This window comes from Leuciscus leuciscus (genome assembly GCF_965113295.1).
Source record: "Leuciscus leuciscus genome assembly, chromosome: 25".
Classification (NCBI taxonomy): domain Eukaryota; kingdom Metazoa; phylum Chordata; class Actinopteri; order Cypriniformes; family Leuciscidae; genus Leuciscus; species Leuciscus leuciscus.
In genome coordinates this window covers 16,677,011-16,692,810 of record NC_138724.1, presented here as the reverse complement: position 1 = coordinate 16,692,810, position 15,800 = coordinate 16,677,011, and the positions used below count along the sequence as shown (strand labels likewise).

Genomic DNA, 15,800 nt, shown 5'->3' with positions numbered 1-15,800 from the left:
TAACCATATTAATAATTCAATTATATTTATAAATATGAAAATAACTACCGGACAAGTTATTGACTTTGCCAAGATTTTTTTCTTTTGCCAAGAAATTGTACTCCAGTCTTCAGTGTCGCATGATTCTTCAGAAATCATTATAATATGTTGATTTGCTGCTCAATAAACATTTCTTATTATTATCAGTTGAAAACGGTTGTGCTGCTTCATATTTTGTGGAAACTGGGATACATTTCTCAGGATTCTTTGATGAATAATAAGATCTCATTTCTTTAAAATAGAAATCTTTTGTAACATTATAAATGTCTTTACTATCACTTGTTAACAATTGAATGCATCCTTGCTGAATTAAAGTATTAATTTATCGCTCTCAAAAAAAGAAACAAATCTTACTGATCCCAAAAACTTTTGATCTACAGTATATTTTATATTTTTATACATATTAGACTTAGGCAGTTCGAAGAGTCAGTGGTTAGTGGAGATACATTTAGAAAGTGCATAAAAAGAGGGCAACTTATTGATTTCGTTGTCAAATGCTTTAACACACAAATATACGTTGTGATAAATGACACTCAATCTGATTTGTTTGTAAAAGCATGAATGATAAATAAAAATAAATGAGGTGCAAATGCTAAATAACACAACACAACATAACACAACACGAGAGTGAAATATAAGATGAACCTTACCTCTCTTCCCTAATGCATTACAAACATAGGAGTGGTAAAGAAAGAGAGAAATATCAACACTCTTAAGCATAGTGAACATAGATACACTTTCCATGTAAAACACATTTGATTAGACAATGTTTTACTCCTAGTTTCAAACTGTAAGTGCGACCATAATTTCACTAACGTAGATCTGAGCACATCACGCACACACACACCTTGATGTTTCCTTAGTCACAGCATGCGGGACATTTGTCTTGTTAGGCACAGCCTGGGTTCTGGCATCATTGTCTCTGTCATCTGTGACAGCTGTTGAAAGCTTGAGGCCTAAAAATAGCCCCGCTACCTTACTAGCAGATGTCTACATCTACATTTTTAGTTAGGAAAATGCTAGCTGTTACTTTCTACGAATCCTTAACACCTAGTATTGATTAGTTTCCTTTGATCTTTTCTTTTTTTTAAAGTTGATGTGAGAGCGATAGCGGGCGCTGGCCTTGTGCAGATGGGCCGTGGGCGTTGTTTTCCTGTGCCGCTACTATGAGCTGGCACTGGACGGGTAAGCTGTCACTCGCTAACAGCTGTTACGGCAACGTGGCGAAGTAAATGGACAGCGAGACGGTAAATGATCACAAGTCCGCTCTGAAATGATCATGCAATACCTTCTGGAAAAACATGCAAAACCAAAGGACCCGATGATAAACAAAGATTGATTCTCTGTCTACGTGACTGTGGGTTTTTCTGAACCTATGTTTTAAAACACTTGAAGATATATGACAGGATCGATGGCGGATTCATTATGAACAAAAAGGTGCTGGTATTGAGTTTAATCCGGCTTAAAGGGCTTTCATAGCAGGATGGTCAGGACTTCGAAAAGTCTTTATCAAGAGTAGGGGTGTAACGGTTCACAAAATTCACGGTTCGGTTCGATACGATACACTTGTGTCACGGTTCGGTACGGTTCGGTTCGGTACGTTTTCCATAGGCTACAGCAAAAATAAATAAATGCCAGAGAAATTTCCTTGAATAATTTTTTTTTTAATTATTTTATTTAATGAAACTAACATCATAAAGTATGATTTTTTTATTTTATTTTTTTGTTGCTTTTTTTACTGAGCAATAATGGAGCTATATTTGACTCTTCTTATGAGCATATAAAACAAAACAGCTCCTTGGACAAAATGAAATGTAATATTGTAGTAGTAGGCTAGTTATAAACAAAGGTTTACTTTAGTTCAGATTAACATTTGAGGGCAGCAATAGTCAAAATAAAACAGACGTAATGTTACTTGAAAGCATTTTAGCCCACTATTCCTGACAAACTTCCATACTTGAAGTTAGTGTTACTACAGCAAATCCATTCCACGGTGATTGTTGCTGATCTGTGGACACTGGATAGTTAATTCATGGCACGATGTTTCTTCCTGGTTTCCACGTCAGCGCTGTTTGATCCGTTAATAACAGAGAAATGTGCATGTTTCTCACTAGATCTCGCAGCGATGTTATTACTTCAGTGGCGAATTCAAAAAGCATTTGAAATTCAAATGCTTTCTTTACTGGTCTGGATCTCTTAGCGCTGTGTGGTGTTGCTTGATCAGGCTCGCGCATAGGGCTCGCGAGTCCCGCTTCACAGGTCAAAACTGATAAACGGTCCACACAAACACAATAAGAGTAGCTCAGTTTCGTTCCTTACATTGCATTTGCCAGTTGATGTTGTGGTCGCGCCAGCCTCTATGAGCGCGCTTGCCACCCGCCTTCATTTGAAATAACGAAATGTTGGTCGGCAGAAAAAATTGTCCAACGAACCGTTCGGTACGTAATGCGTACCGAAAACCGAACCGAAAGCCTTGTACCGAACGGTTCGATACGAATACGCGTATCGTTACACCCCTAATCAAGAGATATTGCACAGGTCTTACCTCAGAGTGATGCTCATCGTTCTGCTGTAACACCTCCATACACAGCTCTCCTAGTCTGATCATGTCCTCCAGTCTTTTCTCTGGAGACGCCTGGCTGCTATCTGATGACACACAGACATCACAGTCACACCAAATGTCTAACACTTCACACAAACTAAATGTAAGAACTTAAAGCAATAGATCTAAAGGGCTCAACAATAAGGATTTGGCCAGCTACACTGTAAAAAAAGCGGACTGTACTAACTACGTAGTTAGTTAATACAACTTCACATTTCAAGTTGACTAAACTTCTAAATTTTAAGGCAGCATGTACACTTAAGTCGAAACAATTTTTCATAGTGTACAGGGGGTGTCAAACTCATTTTAGGTTGAGGGCCGTATGGAAAAAAATGTGAATTCCCAAATTCCCTTTTTTTAAACCTTAGTGTGCTGATAGTTAATCAAACAGCTAATAATGTGTTGCTAATGTTACACAAACCATGATCCCGTTTACCATCTCAGTCTGCCTTCTAAAAATCAGGATCCTTAGAAACGCTTTGAACAACTCAGAACGTCAGTGGAGAAAGGCATATAGTTCATCATAACATCTTAATATACATCATACATCCGCTATGTTGCTAAATCTACCTGATTTTTCATATATACCGGGATAACCTGGCTTCTTTTGAGATTGCCCTGCTTCATGGCATAGTAATGATATGCTAAAGCCTGGCCGCACGTTGATCTGATGTAGTTTGTGACGTAAGAAACACCAGCGATTTCAAACCACATTTTTAAAGAGAAAATACTCAGCAGAGTTGACTTATGAATTTGCACATGGTTTGTCTTAAAGCATATTAAAAACGGTATTAATGGTATGAATGGTATTTTTTGTGTGTACTGGGGCCACTGACAACATTAGCAGGTGTTAAGCTAGATTTCTCTTCTCAAATCCAAACTACTGGCTGACAAGGGCCATCAAAAAAAAAAAAAAAAAAAATCCTTACTGTTGAGCCCTGAAAAGTATTCTGTGAGAACCTTCGATCTGGGCGTAGTCGGTCAGCTGGGAGTAATTGATGAGCGCAGCTTTTTCCAGGCACTTCTGAACTATCTTGTGCATCTCTTCAGTTGGGACAGGTGTGGTGATGTCTTTCATCAGAGCCTGAAGAATGACACTTTTTCTCTCATTTATTTCACTTTAAGCACATGCTAGTACACACAAGACATGCATATAAGGCGCAAAGCATGCACAGTTAATTGGAGGACACTCACCCTTTCTAGAAGAGAGAGTGTGGCTTTAAGAGCCCCCTCCGATCGCCCGAAGGGGAAACAGTACCTACGGGCAAGAAGACAAGGGGTAAAACTCGAGTGGTAATTAACGAAAGGCATAGAAGAAAGAAGACTGAGCACAAGCTGAAGGAGTCAGTCACAAACCGCTGTTTCTCAGCTATCATGGGACAATAATTACGTCTTTTAAATAGAGATGTTTTCCAAAGCCCATTGAGGAGGGACAGGTGTCAGCGTACGTACGGGACAATGCTAAATGGGATGAATGAAGACGAAAGAGAAGTGGTTCTCATAAAGGCCTCACACCACAGGTGTGAAAGTCCCCCCGAACGGCCCTCGACGCGTTTTTTTGGTGCATGTGGGGGCAAGAGGCACACTTACCAAGTGACTCAACAAGGTCTAATCAGCTTGGGCTGGGACCCGCGCTTAATCCCCGGCACGCCCCGCACCGGCCTGGCCTCTGTCTGCCGTCTCATTTGCATAATCTGAGATGCTGTTTGTAGCTTTTGTTGGAGTGGTTTTATTAGGTTCTGCTGCAAAAGCAAGACTCAAACCCTCTTTACTAGTGTTTCCAGCGCTTTACTGAGGGGGGCCAGCGGGGGGTCGGTTGAAAACGAGGACCAATCAGGAGGGGGTCTGGTAAATTAGTAAACTGTAAGCTGAGATGCTATACAGTGGTTATCAACTGGTTTTGCTTCAGGGACCAGATATTACATTGTTAATACACTGTTATTACAATGTAATTACATGATTATATGGTTAGTTTTTATCATTCTGATTTTTTTTCCTGATGTTTGCAACCTTATCAAAACAGATCTAAAATCCATTTGCTGACAATATCCGAACATTTACTGATATATTTTTTAATATACAGTCAACTGGTGGACTACCAGTAAAATTTTTAAAAATTTGGGACCAAAAATTATTCAGATCCTTTGACCTGACCATGTTTTGCTTAAGCGTTTTTTCTTTAATAGCTAATGCGCCATTTTCACAAGAAAGACTTAAAAAAAATTAAGCATTGCTTGGTAATTGGTTGACCTAAATTGGTATTATCTAATTGTGTTCTTAAATTTAACAGATGAACTTCAACATAATTCATTTGTGAGACAGTCTAACAGAAGGATGGCCAAAACCAGTGAAATATCAACTGATCTGATTACTCTGAGTTCTTGTCATATTTTATTACCATTTTCTAAACTATAGCGAATTGTGATAATGTGAGAAATGTTGAAGGTGTCTGAATAAATCTAGGTTTGACTGTAGATTAGTTATCTTAATAAATTGATTTATTGCATTAAATTGCATTACTAAGATTAAGTGGATGTGGTAGCTCATCTTACCTGAAATGTGTGATCTGCTTCTCCAATAAAGTCAACAGTCTGCTCCTGATCTCCTCAAACTCCTCCTTCTCCTGTTCTGTAACAGTGCCCATGCCATCCGGTCTGCCAAAACAAGGAAACATTCAATTTTCTGTTTTATTCTTTACAACACCTGTTCTTTCATTTCAAATGCCCTTGGATCCTGTGCTTCGACTTCATAAATCAAAAGATTTTTCAAAGAGAGTTGTAAGTTTTACAATTATTCAAGCTGAACTGAACAATGCTTCAGCAGGGTTTTGCAATCCAAAACTCTTAAATAAAAGAATATCAAAATAAATGTATCCTTGGTGAATCATATCAAGGTAATGCAAGAAGGGAAGCAACTGGAAATATCTTAAAAGATCACACATTCTTCACATTTAAAATCTCATGGATTTTGTATAAAACTATTCTTTTAATAATTTGCAGTCTCCTTTTTAATGTTATATTTATTAATTTAATATTTGACTGAATAATGTTCACAATAATTAAAGATATGAGACTAATAAATAAGAATTTTATTCAAAATAAAATAAAATAAATAAAAACAAGACTACAAGTTATTCAAAAACTAATTGAATAAAATAGATTTCAAATCATATTTAATAGATTTTTATTATGTCCTAAACATTATTTTATATTTATTTTATGTAGGATGAAATTATTGTTTCAATCATCAACTATTTATTTAAATTCATTAAGTCACAGATTTAAACCTCGTTTATACCTCGTAACTGCAATGATCAAATATAGCCAGCATGTTCAACCACTAAGCATTGCACAATTGCACTATAATCGCTAAAGTAATCATTCCAAACTTCAGTTTTTAACTGTAGACAATGGGCAAGTTTAGTTAGAAGCCATTGTGCCTTGCTATCCAAACCCTCCACACTTTCTGAATGGCACAGCTTAGCCTTGTAGAGAAAGCGCTTTCCTTACACGCAGAGGTAAAGGCAACTTGTAAACCTGTCTGTTCTGCAAATCCCTCTCTCCATTAAATGAAATCCGCCTTTTCTTTTTGACAAGAGCCAGCTAATCCCGAGAGAACACAAAGAGGGAGTGTGAAGAGCGGCAGAAGATGTATATGCGCGAGCATGGGGGGGGGGAGAGAGAGATCAGCGCCTACAAATGAAAAGAAAAAAAAATCTCTTTTTTGCATTATGGTAAAGGCTAAGGAGTGTATAAACTCAACATCGACCCTTTAATCTCGGTGTCTTTGTCTGTCGTACTGTGTAGGCTCATTAGTTCTTAAGGAAGGCCTCTTAGTTTAACTGCTTCTAACAAGAGGCCTGGGAATTGAACTGTTAGCATGAGGGAGAATCACTCTGGTTTAGAGTCTTTGCTTGTTTGTAGCTCCCAGTACATCACCAAAACCTACGACTACCAAAGCCTTGCGACTTCAGTCAGTAATTAAGTCTCTCACAATTCACACATCCTCCCATCGAGTTGACTAATGCTAAACGAATCCTTCAAACCTTGAAACACATCCAATTCTACCTTACATAACACAACATTCTTAGTGGTGTTTGCTGAGGAAGGCATCACTTTTGCTATCATTATTCAGGGCTCTGTAATAAGGACGTCCCACTGGCCGGGGGCCAATGTGAGAGAATTTGGGGCCAGTTGATGGAACCGTCGCTGTATGTCGTGTTGATCGCGTGCGTGTAACTTTTATACCTTGAAAAACGTAAACATTTCATTTTCTGTGATATTTGGTTGTACATTTTCTGCTTGTCAACTAACATAGATGACGTTTTGTTGAAACTGCGTGAATGACATCTCATAGTCTTGGTATAAGAATGAGTTGAAAATGACAAACTAATCAGTATGATTTGCTATTTATGCCATTATTTTCCAGTAAAAGTGTTTGTGAATTTACATATGTTTGCAGTCTCCAGTATAATTACACTACCTATATCATTTCCAGCTATTATTGCAAAACTTTGTACATGTTTCTATACAAAACTAATATTTGCTGAAAAAATGTGGAGAAAAAATAGAATAATAAAAAATACAAAAATATCATATAATAATATTGGTGTGTGTGTGTACATTGGTGTGATTTTTTAATTAAAATGTTATATTTAAAATATATTTATAATTTAGTGTATATGTGAGTATATGAGATTAATATTTGAGATATATATATATATATATATATATATATATATATATATATATATATATATCAAATATTTTAAAAAAAATCACACCAATGTACACACACACACTCTCATATATACACACATATATATACAGTACACATATATAATATATATATTATATTATATTATATTATATTATATATATATATATATATATATATATATATATATTATCCAATATTATTACTATTATTATTATACTGGAAATACAATATCATATAATACAAATTCTTTGTAAAATAAACTACCATTTTTTAAAAGTACATTCATTATCTATAAAAATAAATAATACAAATTATGTACAAATTAAAATGTTATATTTAAAATATATTTATAATTTAGTGTATATGTGTATATGTGTATATCTGTGTGTGTGTGTGTGTGTGTATATATATATATATATATATACACATACACAGGGTGCAGTGTGCTGCCCTGTTAGGGGGCCGACTTATTGTTTGCGCCTGATGAAGCGATGAAGCGAGTGTGTTTAAGACGAGTGAAACGTTGACCTGTCCTGGGCCAGTCAAAGAGGGTTAAACAGCGGCAGGAGTCTTGGGAAAGTCTGGCCGTGCCAACACGTCCAAGAAGTTGGTTGTTAGTTTCAAAGCTGTGCGTTTGCAAGAGTTCGGTCTTGGCCACTAGGGCTACACAATATATATTGAAATAAAATTGATATCCCGAGATGGCTAAGTGCGATTGTAAAATAACGCAGATGGAAATTTAACCAAATATATGAGCTACTGGTTTCAGAGTGAAGCGCGTCATTTACACGGGTGTACTTCAGCATCTCATATTGAGTCAAGAACCCTAAGGTTCCAGAACAGTTTTTACAAGAGTCTACAAACGGACTCCATCCTCAATAACAGATGGGTTGGTGTATATCCGATCAAATCAAGACCCAATGGACAAGACAGAAGTGACAATCCAAAGGGCGAGGATCTGGATGTATGTCATGTTTACAGTGAGTAACTGATTGTGCCGACTGGTAAATACTCTTGTCACATGGGGCAGCCAAGCATGATGGACAGGCGAGAGAGGAGAGAAAGACTGACAGGTGAGAAAGAGGTTAGCTTGTGATTACTGTCACTCTTGTCGCTGTCAGTACGCCCTCGCCAGTTCATCTCACACACCTGTCCGTTTGCTCTCGCGTACTTGCTTCTAAGTCTCAAGCCTCGTCGAGCCCAGGGTGCATCTGTCAGTCAAACACAGGCGACACCGACTGAAATGTGCCACAAGGATGTTTGCACTGACAAACATGTCTGAAAGGAGTTTCGGTTAACACATCGTTACCTAAAATCTAAGAATTTACAGACTCAATGGTTTCGTTTCACATCACAATTGAGCACAAATCTTAATTGAGTAAAAGTCTCAATTCATTTTCTTAATATCAATTAGTTATGATAAATGATGTATGCTTCAGTAGATCCCACGAGTCAGTTTGATTTCAACTGTCAAAATGGCGCTTATTATCCAGACTTCACTACCCATAATTCTGAAGAGATATCCACCAATCAGAGGAGTTGCTGTTACTATAGAAACAAATATTAATGCAAAAGAGCTCAGCAGTTTTTGGAATAGCATAATTACAATAGCCTATATGTAGATTGTTTTTTTTTAGCTATTGTTGCAAATTTTCTTTGTAATGAAAATAACATTAAATTTTGTTGTGGAAAATGTAGAAGGTTTTTTATTATTATATATATTTTATAATAATTATTATAATTATATTACAAAATATAATTGTAACAAAACAAACTTTTTTCAAAACAATACATATTTGTGTAAAAAATGTATGATAAATGTTAAAATGAATATTAAATAAATTAAATATATAATTTAAAGATTATTATATTTTTCAAAAATGTAGTGCTGGGCAACGATTAATCGCGACTAATCACATCCAAAACAAAAATTTGTGTTTACGTAATATATATGCGTGTACTGTGTATAATTATTTTATATATATAAATACACACACATGCATGTACATTTAAGGATTTGTATTTATTTATTTATAAAATATTTATATATAATATAAAATATGTGTGTGTATATATATATATATATATATATATACACACACACACACATACATACATGCATTCATACCCCACACACACTGTATATACATGCATTTTATCTTGGGTGTGATTAATCTCGATTTATTTGTTGCCAAGCACAAAATAATTATATATAAAAATATTTGTAGAAATATAAATACCATAATATTGTGAAATAAAATTGTTAGAAAAACTAAATATAGTTATATACAATATATTGTTTATCATATATAAAAAATGTATAATACTATATATATATAATATTATTATTTAATTACATAATTTTCATTGTTTCATGCGATTGTCGTCCGAATACACAGTGAACACACGTTAGAGATGCACGGATCAGCTTTAACATCACCCGAATCCGCTGTTAAAAATAAATCATCCACCCGCCACATGATTTTCTCAGATTTAGATATCCGCACCCGTTCGGCACATTACAATCATTCTAATTCTCGGTGTTAAGCTGATGATATGGTAACGTATTACACTGAATTAGGCTGCTGTTCAATTAACAATAAGTAATTAAGTAAAAATTCTTCTTTGGCAAAACTACATTTCCTTAATAGCCAGGCTTTACACTGTTTCCATCAAAGCAACTTCCCGAACACACACAAGAGAAATTAAATGCATTCATACCAAGCAAAGGCTGGATATAGGCATTATTAATTTATTTTTAATTCTCCTTTTTGAAAATTCTCTCTGATCTGTTTTGCCTCCATTGCTGCTTAAACAAGTGGACCCTGCAACTGCGTAAGATAGTCTGCAAATTAGTGCCTGACAAAAAAATTAAGCTTTAAACACATTCATATTTCCATCATTAATGGTTTATCTCATCCACCAGCGACCCACTCGCATTTAATTGGAATGTTATTTTTTATTACTTGGCCCGTCTGACCCCCTGATATAACTGTGATCTGCGCATCACTAACACACGGCTTACAACTCTTTATTGATCCATTTAAAAAAAAAAAAAAAAAAAAAAATCCCTCCAGGGAAAATGAATTCCCAGACCCAAGACTGCAGAAAAAGTGTGTGGTGTCTGTTGTGCTCTTGGAGTCGGTGGGTGCAAGATCAGTAGTGAAGATAAAGATGGCAACAATCTTCACAGGTTTTAAGCTGCACACTCACAGTCAGAAAGGCTCACTGTCATAACCGTTCCTTGAGTTATTGACTGACGCATTAGATCAGTTGAGCGGATGCATTTTCATCTGAACTGAAGATGAGAGGTTCTCTGGACCAGGGTTAAGGCTATTGTTATTTTCTAGCTGTGCACAAAATAATCTTCACGTGATTAGATTATAATAAGATGCAAGAGAAGAAAGTTCAACACTGATGAATCAAATGTGAAGTTTATCTAAAGTCATTTTTGCTTATTAGTGTGGTTGAATTGAATCGTCGATGGTCAGCAGCAAAGAAATTGGCTAATAAAAAGTGAGAGGAGTAAATGCATGCTTAGATTTAGTCTAGAAGTACGATGACATGTTCACACAACGCACACACCGCCTCTGCACTTATCTCTCTCAACATGGGGACAGAAGAGGTGTCAGTCAATAAATGGGAAAACAAAGTAACTTGCATTACTTGCAAAAAGTAACTCAAATATTTTGTTGTAAATATATAAGTAATACTGTGTTTTCATGTACTTTTGAAAGGAATATCAAAAGAAAATATTATTTTTTAATTCTTCTGAACAACAATGTTTAACTGGTGCACTATTGGATTTCCTTTAATAAATCCAACACTGAATACATGTACAGTTCTGGTCAGAATAATTGGCAACCTTGATAAATATGATCAAAGAAAGCTTGGAAAATAAATCTACATTGTTTATCCTTTATCTTTCATTGAAGTCAAACAACTGAAAGTGAAAATAAATGTTTTTCTCCAGAAACACATTGGCCACAATTATTGGCACCCCTAGAAATTCTTATGAGTAAAATATCTCATATTTATATCTCAAGCATATTCCCATTGATATTTAATTTGTTCTTTTAGCACACCAGGGTGACTAGGAGCATGAAATTGTAACTTCTTGTTTCATAAATATGAGGAAACACAAAAGCCAAATTATCATCGATCTCAATGAGTAAAACCAGAGAATATAGTTCTGATGTGCAGCAAAAGGAGGAGAGTTTGACTGGCCAAAGACTAGTCTTGGGGTCAGAAAGCCTAAAAAATAAATAAAAAAAACACAAGTTGTTTGGGAGGATTTCAAGAAAAAATTCTCTGCTCTCCTCCAAAAACAAACTCCAGCATATTCAGTTGTCAGACCTGACTGGAACTGGAATTTCAAATGGGGCCTGGGTTCTGTGGTCAGATGAAAAATAAAATAAAATAAAAACACCAATTGGGTTTGGTGCAAACAGGGATAAAAAGTACCCCATGTCAAATATACCACTGGATCTTTAATGTTGTGGGCCTATTTTTCTGCTGGAGGTCCTGGACATCTTTCTCAGATACATGGTATCATGGATTCTATCAAATATCAACATAAAAAAAATCAAAAACCTGAACGCCTCTGCTAGAAATCTTGTAATGGCCCGTGTTTGGATCTTCCATCAGGACAACAATCCACAACAAACACTAAAATCAACACAAAAATGTGTCACTGAGCACAAAATGAAGCTTCTGCCATGGCCGTCCCAATCCCCTAAACTGAACCCATAGAAGATGAGTGGGCTGAACTGAAGAGAAGAAGCACCAACATGGATCTGGGAATCTGAAGGATCTGGAGAGATGATCTTCAGATGTCAGGTGTTCTTCAAACTCATCAGGCATTATGGGAGAAAACTCAGAGCTGTTATCTTGTTATCTTGGCAAAAGGAGGTATGGAATAAAAGGGTGTCATTAATTGTGGCCAATGTATATTAGAGAAACACATTAGGAACCCCCCCCCCCCCCCCCCCCATTTAAAAATGTTTTACGTCAATGATTGACTTTTGTGATTTTTTTTTTTTAATTAAAAAATCTAAGGGATTAACAATACAGATTTATTTTCACAGGCTTCTTTGTTCATATTTACCAAGGGTGCCAATAATTCTAACCAGGACTGCATAAAGAAGTCATTTTAAATTATGGCCAAGGGTAGTAGCAGCACAAAAATTCGATATATTCCCATGAACACTCTCTAACACACGACTGCACGGCTGAACTGTCATTATCAAACAACACCCCCCCTCCAACAAAAAGCTACTCATGCCAATTTTCCTCATTTGTAACTGATGATTATCTTGAGAGGCTAATCATTACTGTTCCTAATTGACTAAATCAGCCATCAAAGAGAAGGAGCACATCCGTGTGTATTTAACATCTAATCAGTCAATTGACGGGTGATTCGAGGTAAGTGGAAAACCAACAGCTTTCAGTACACGCGAACACAAAGGACTTCGCCAACAAGTGGACAAGGGACATTGCTCATACCACGAGCTGCAGTCAGTCCTCTCACCGCTCACGCAAGCCTATTTTAGTCTTTAAGTAATGTCAAACCATCAATAATTCGCATAATCAATTACAGAAAACAAGCTTGTATAAAATTCTGATCCTCAGAGGCCTTATCAAAGAGAAATTATTAAAATGTAGAAGGAGCACAAATGGACTCTGTAATTACGGTTTAATTGCTTCGCGTTTTGAGATAATAGAGAAACATTAATTAATTTGCCAAGCAGACGCTCTCAGTCTCTCTTTGAGTGATGCTGAACATGGCTGCCACGCTGAGCGCCTCCCGAGTGATTAAAGTATTTCTTCTGTCTTCTCGTTCCTTTTGTATGCCCACCCTTTATGTGCGGACAAAAGCCATTCTGAGTGTTTTTTTTTTTTTCCTTTTTGTGATCTTTCAAACATGTGGGACTTCTCATTTGTCCAACACAAATGAAATCCTTGATTTCAAACACTTAATACGTGAGAATTCAAAATGCACAACCTCCTGGGAAACCAAATGTTCCTTGCAGTTTGAAAGGCCTATAGGGCATTGTTAAAGTGCTTCTTGTTACATATAAATGATAAGAGACCATTTTTCACACGTTGTCAGTTTTATTTAATTTTTTTTTACTTTCCCCATGACAATGAACCAAAATAAAATATCGGCATCAATAAAATGTGTAAATGTATACTAAAAATTATTTTACAATTATATACAGAAAAAATAAAAATAATATCTACTATCCCATCTGAAATGTAATTTTCTGTAATATATATATATATATATATATACATACACACACACATAAATTACTGAGATATTTTTAAAAAAATCTGATATTTATTCATTCAAATTTATTGAATGTATATGTTTATACATATACACTTAATCAATTGTATTAAAATTCAGACTTTAGCCCTTCTGTAGCTCAAATAGTACAGCATGGCACTGATATGGTCATGGTCATGGGTTCGATTCCCAGGAAAAGCAAAAACTGGTAACAAAAATGTGTACCTTGAATGCAATCGAAGTCAATTTGGATAAAGTATCAGCCAAATGCATAAATGTAAATGAAAATGTGCACAAAACAACAAACATATTCTAATACCTGTTTCCGTGGACATGTGAGGCACAGAAGGCATAGCTGTAGTGCAGGAGTGTGGGGTCCACCAGGGCGTTGTTATCCGAGAAATCCATCAGGTCTTTCAGGTAGCAGAGGTGACGATGACAGCCCCTCACCCCGTATCGAGCGCAGTACTCATCCAGAACAAACACCTGACCAGGGCTGAACCAACCCTGCAAACACAACAGCACATGATGACAATAAAACACATTACTATGAGCATGAAATTAGCTGATCTCAGCCAAATGCTACAGAAATGTTTATCCTAACATAACGTACATATTTATGTAGGCCTATACAGCTGGATATTTAGGAGTCTTAGAGAAATATTTGCATATTTAATGTAGTATTATCGAAATTTATAAATATACTTACATTATATGTTAATGTAAATATATTTATAAATTTCGATAATACTACATTAAATATGCAAATATTTCTCTAAGACTCCTAAATATCCAGCTGTATATATATTATACTCAGGAAAAAGCGGGAGTCACAACAATTTTCTTTAATAAACATTTGTACAGCATGTCTTTCATTTGATTCGCTCACATCACACATACATCAGCATCATTCTCGGAGTAAAAAAACAAGCGGATTATTAAGTGACTCATTGCATTTGGTGGGTGTTTATTTTGGACTTAAGATACATGTCGCTTAATAAAGGCGTACAAAATACACATGTTCTGTATCTGAAGGCCAAAAGCAAAAAGCACCACAGTAAACAGTGAAGAAAAAGTTTTTTAAAAATGCCGCTGACCCCAGCAGGACCTCCTAGAAGTCAAGACATTCGTCAAACGTACACCCGTACCTAGTTTCTCCTCCACAACACTGCTACGCTAATTGAACTCGAAGTGTCTAATTTCAGCACGCCTCTCATTTCACGCCAAGACACACACACACACACACACACAAAACCAAACCGCAGCGTGCGAGACGAGCTCTTCCAAAAAAAAATATTGTTAAAAACACCCCTTCTATTTCCAACATTTAAACAAACGAGTGCAAGGTTAAGTGCAAACAATTAATTCATAGGCAGAAAAGTCACACGTAATGCAGGCGGGTGGAGATCGCCGCGAGGCTCCTGTTGCATTCATTAGCTCATTCATCCCTCACATAATAACTAAATTAGGCATGAATCTTACAAACTTAATTAAGACGCCTTCTCTGAAGGAACGTTAGCAAATTAACACTTTGAGGGGGCCGCTCGCCCACGACGGTGCGGAGGGCCGCGAATCAAGGAGAACTGCGATGTCTGAGACGTTCACAGGAGACCGGCAGTCACGAGGGACCGTCGCACGCGAGATACCGAGACCCTCTGACCTCCCGTCAGGAGCAAAGACAGCAAGCTTCATTAAAGTCCAGTGACGAACGATTCCAACAAAGCTGATGTACGGTGTATTTTGAGATACGTGCACTTGATAGTCTGACCTATTCAAACCCCCTCTACTGCTATTTGCATTACTCTAAATGTCGGTTAAGTGCTTATATGACAGCCAGACGCCTTTCAAACCTTTCAATATTTACAGATACTATATGAATACAGTGTGTGCATGATGTGTTACGCAAGAAGCATCCAATCTTGCAATCTCAAAAGTATGGTTTCCCACAGTCATATGCATAAACTCTCAATTTTGAGTAAAAATTGGCTTTGGTGAGTAAATAAACCGGAGTTACTCACCAGTTGGCCGGTAACTTTATAGACATACAAACCATTTACTAAAGGAAACATCTGTCGAGCTTTCTGACAACTTTGACCTCTGGGGAAAATTTGTCATGAGAAGTTTATCTAGGAGGGCTTTTTCTTCCAG

At 36.4% G+C, this 15,800-nt stretch overlaps 1 protein-coding gene and 1 long non-coding RNA gene across 8 annotated transcripts in view; both read right to left on the bottom strand.

The window, feature by feature from the left end:
• Positions 1-15,800, bottom strand: part of cadps2 (Ca++-dependent secretion activator 2) — a 156,149-nt gene that overhangs the window by 24,615 nt on the left and 115,734 nt on the right. For all 7 annotated transcript variants that reach the window (XM_082159265.1, XM_082159262.1, XM_082159261.1 and 4 more), the window contains 5 exons: positions 13,972-14,159; positions 5,194-5,295; positions 3,836-3,899; positions 3,602-3,725; positions 2,585-2,685 (listed from right to left, as the gene is read on the bottom strand). In XM_082159265.1, coding sequence (XP_082015391.1) covers positions 2,585-2,685; positions 3,602-3,725; positions 3,836-3,899; positions 5,194-5,295; positions 13,972-14,159 — 579 coding nt within the window. The remainder of the gene's footprint in view (positions 1-2,584; positions 2,686-3,601; positions 3,726-3,835; positions 3,900-5,193; positions 5,296-13,971; positions 14,160-15,800) is intronic.
• LOC309490281 lies at positions 1,696-2,549 on the bottom strand. Its single transcript, XR_014202658.1, has 2 exons — positions 2,468-2,549; positions 1,696-2,419 (listed from the first exon to the last, which is right to left on the bottom strand). It is a non-coding gene; the product is annotated as an uncharacterized lncRNA (long non-coding RNA).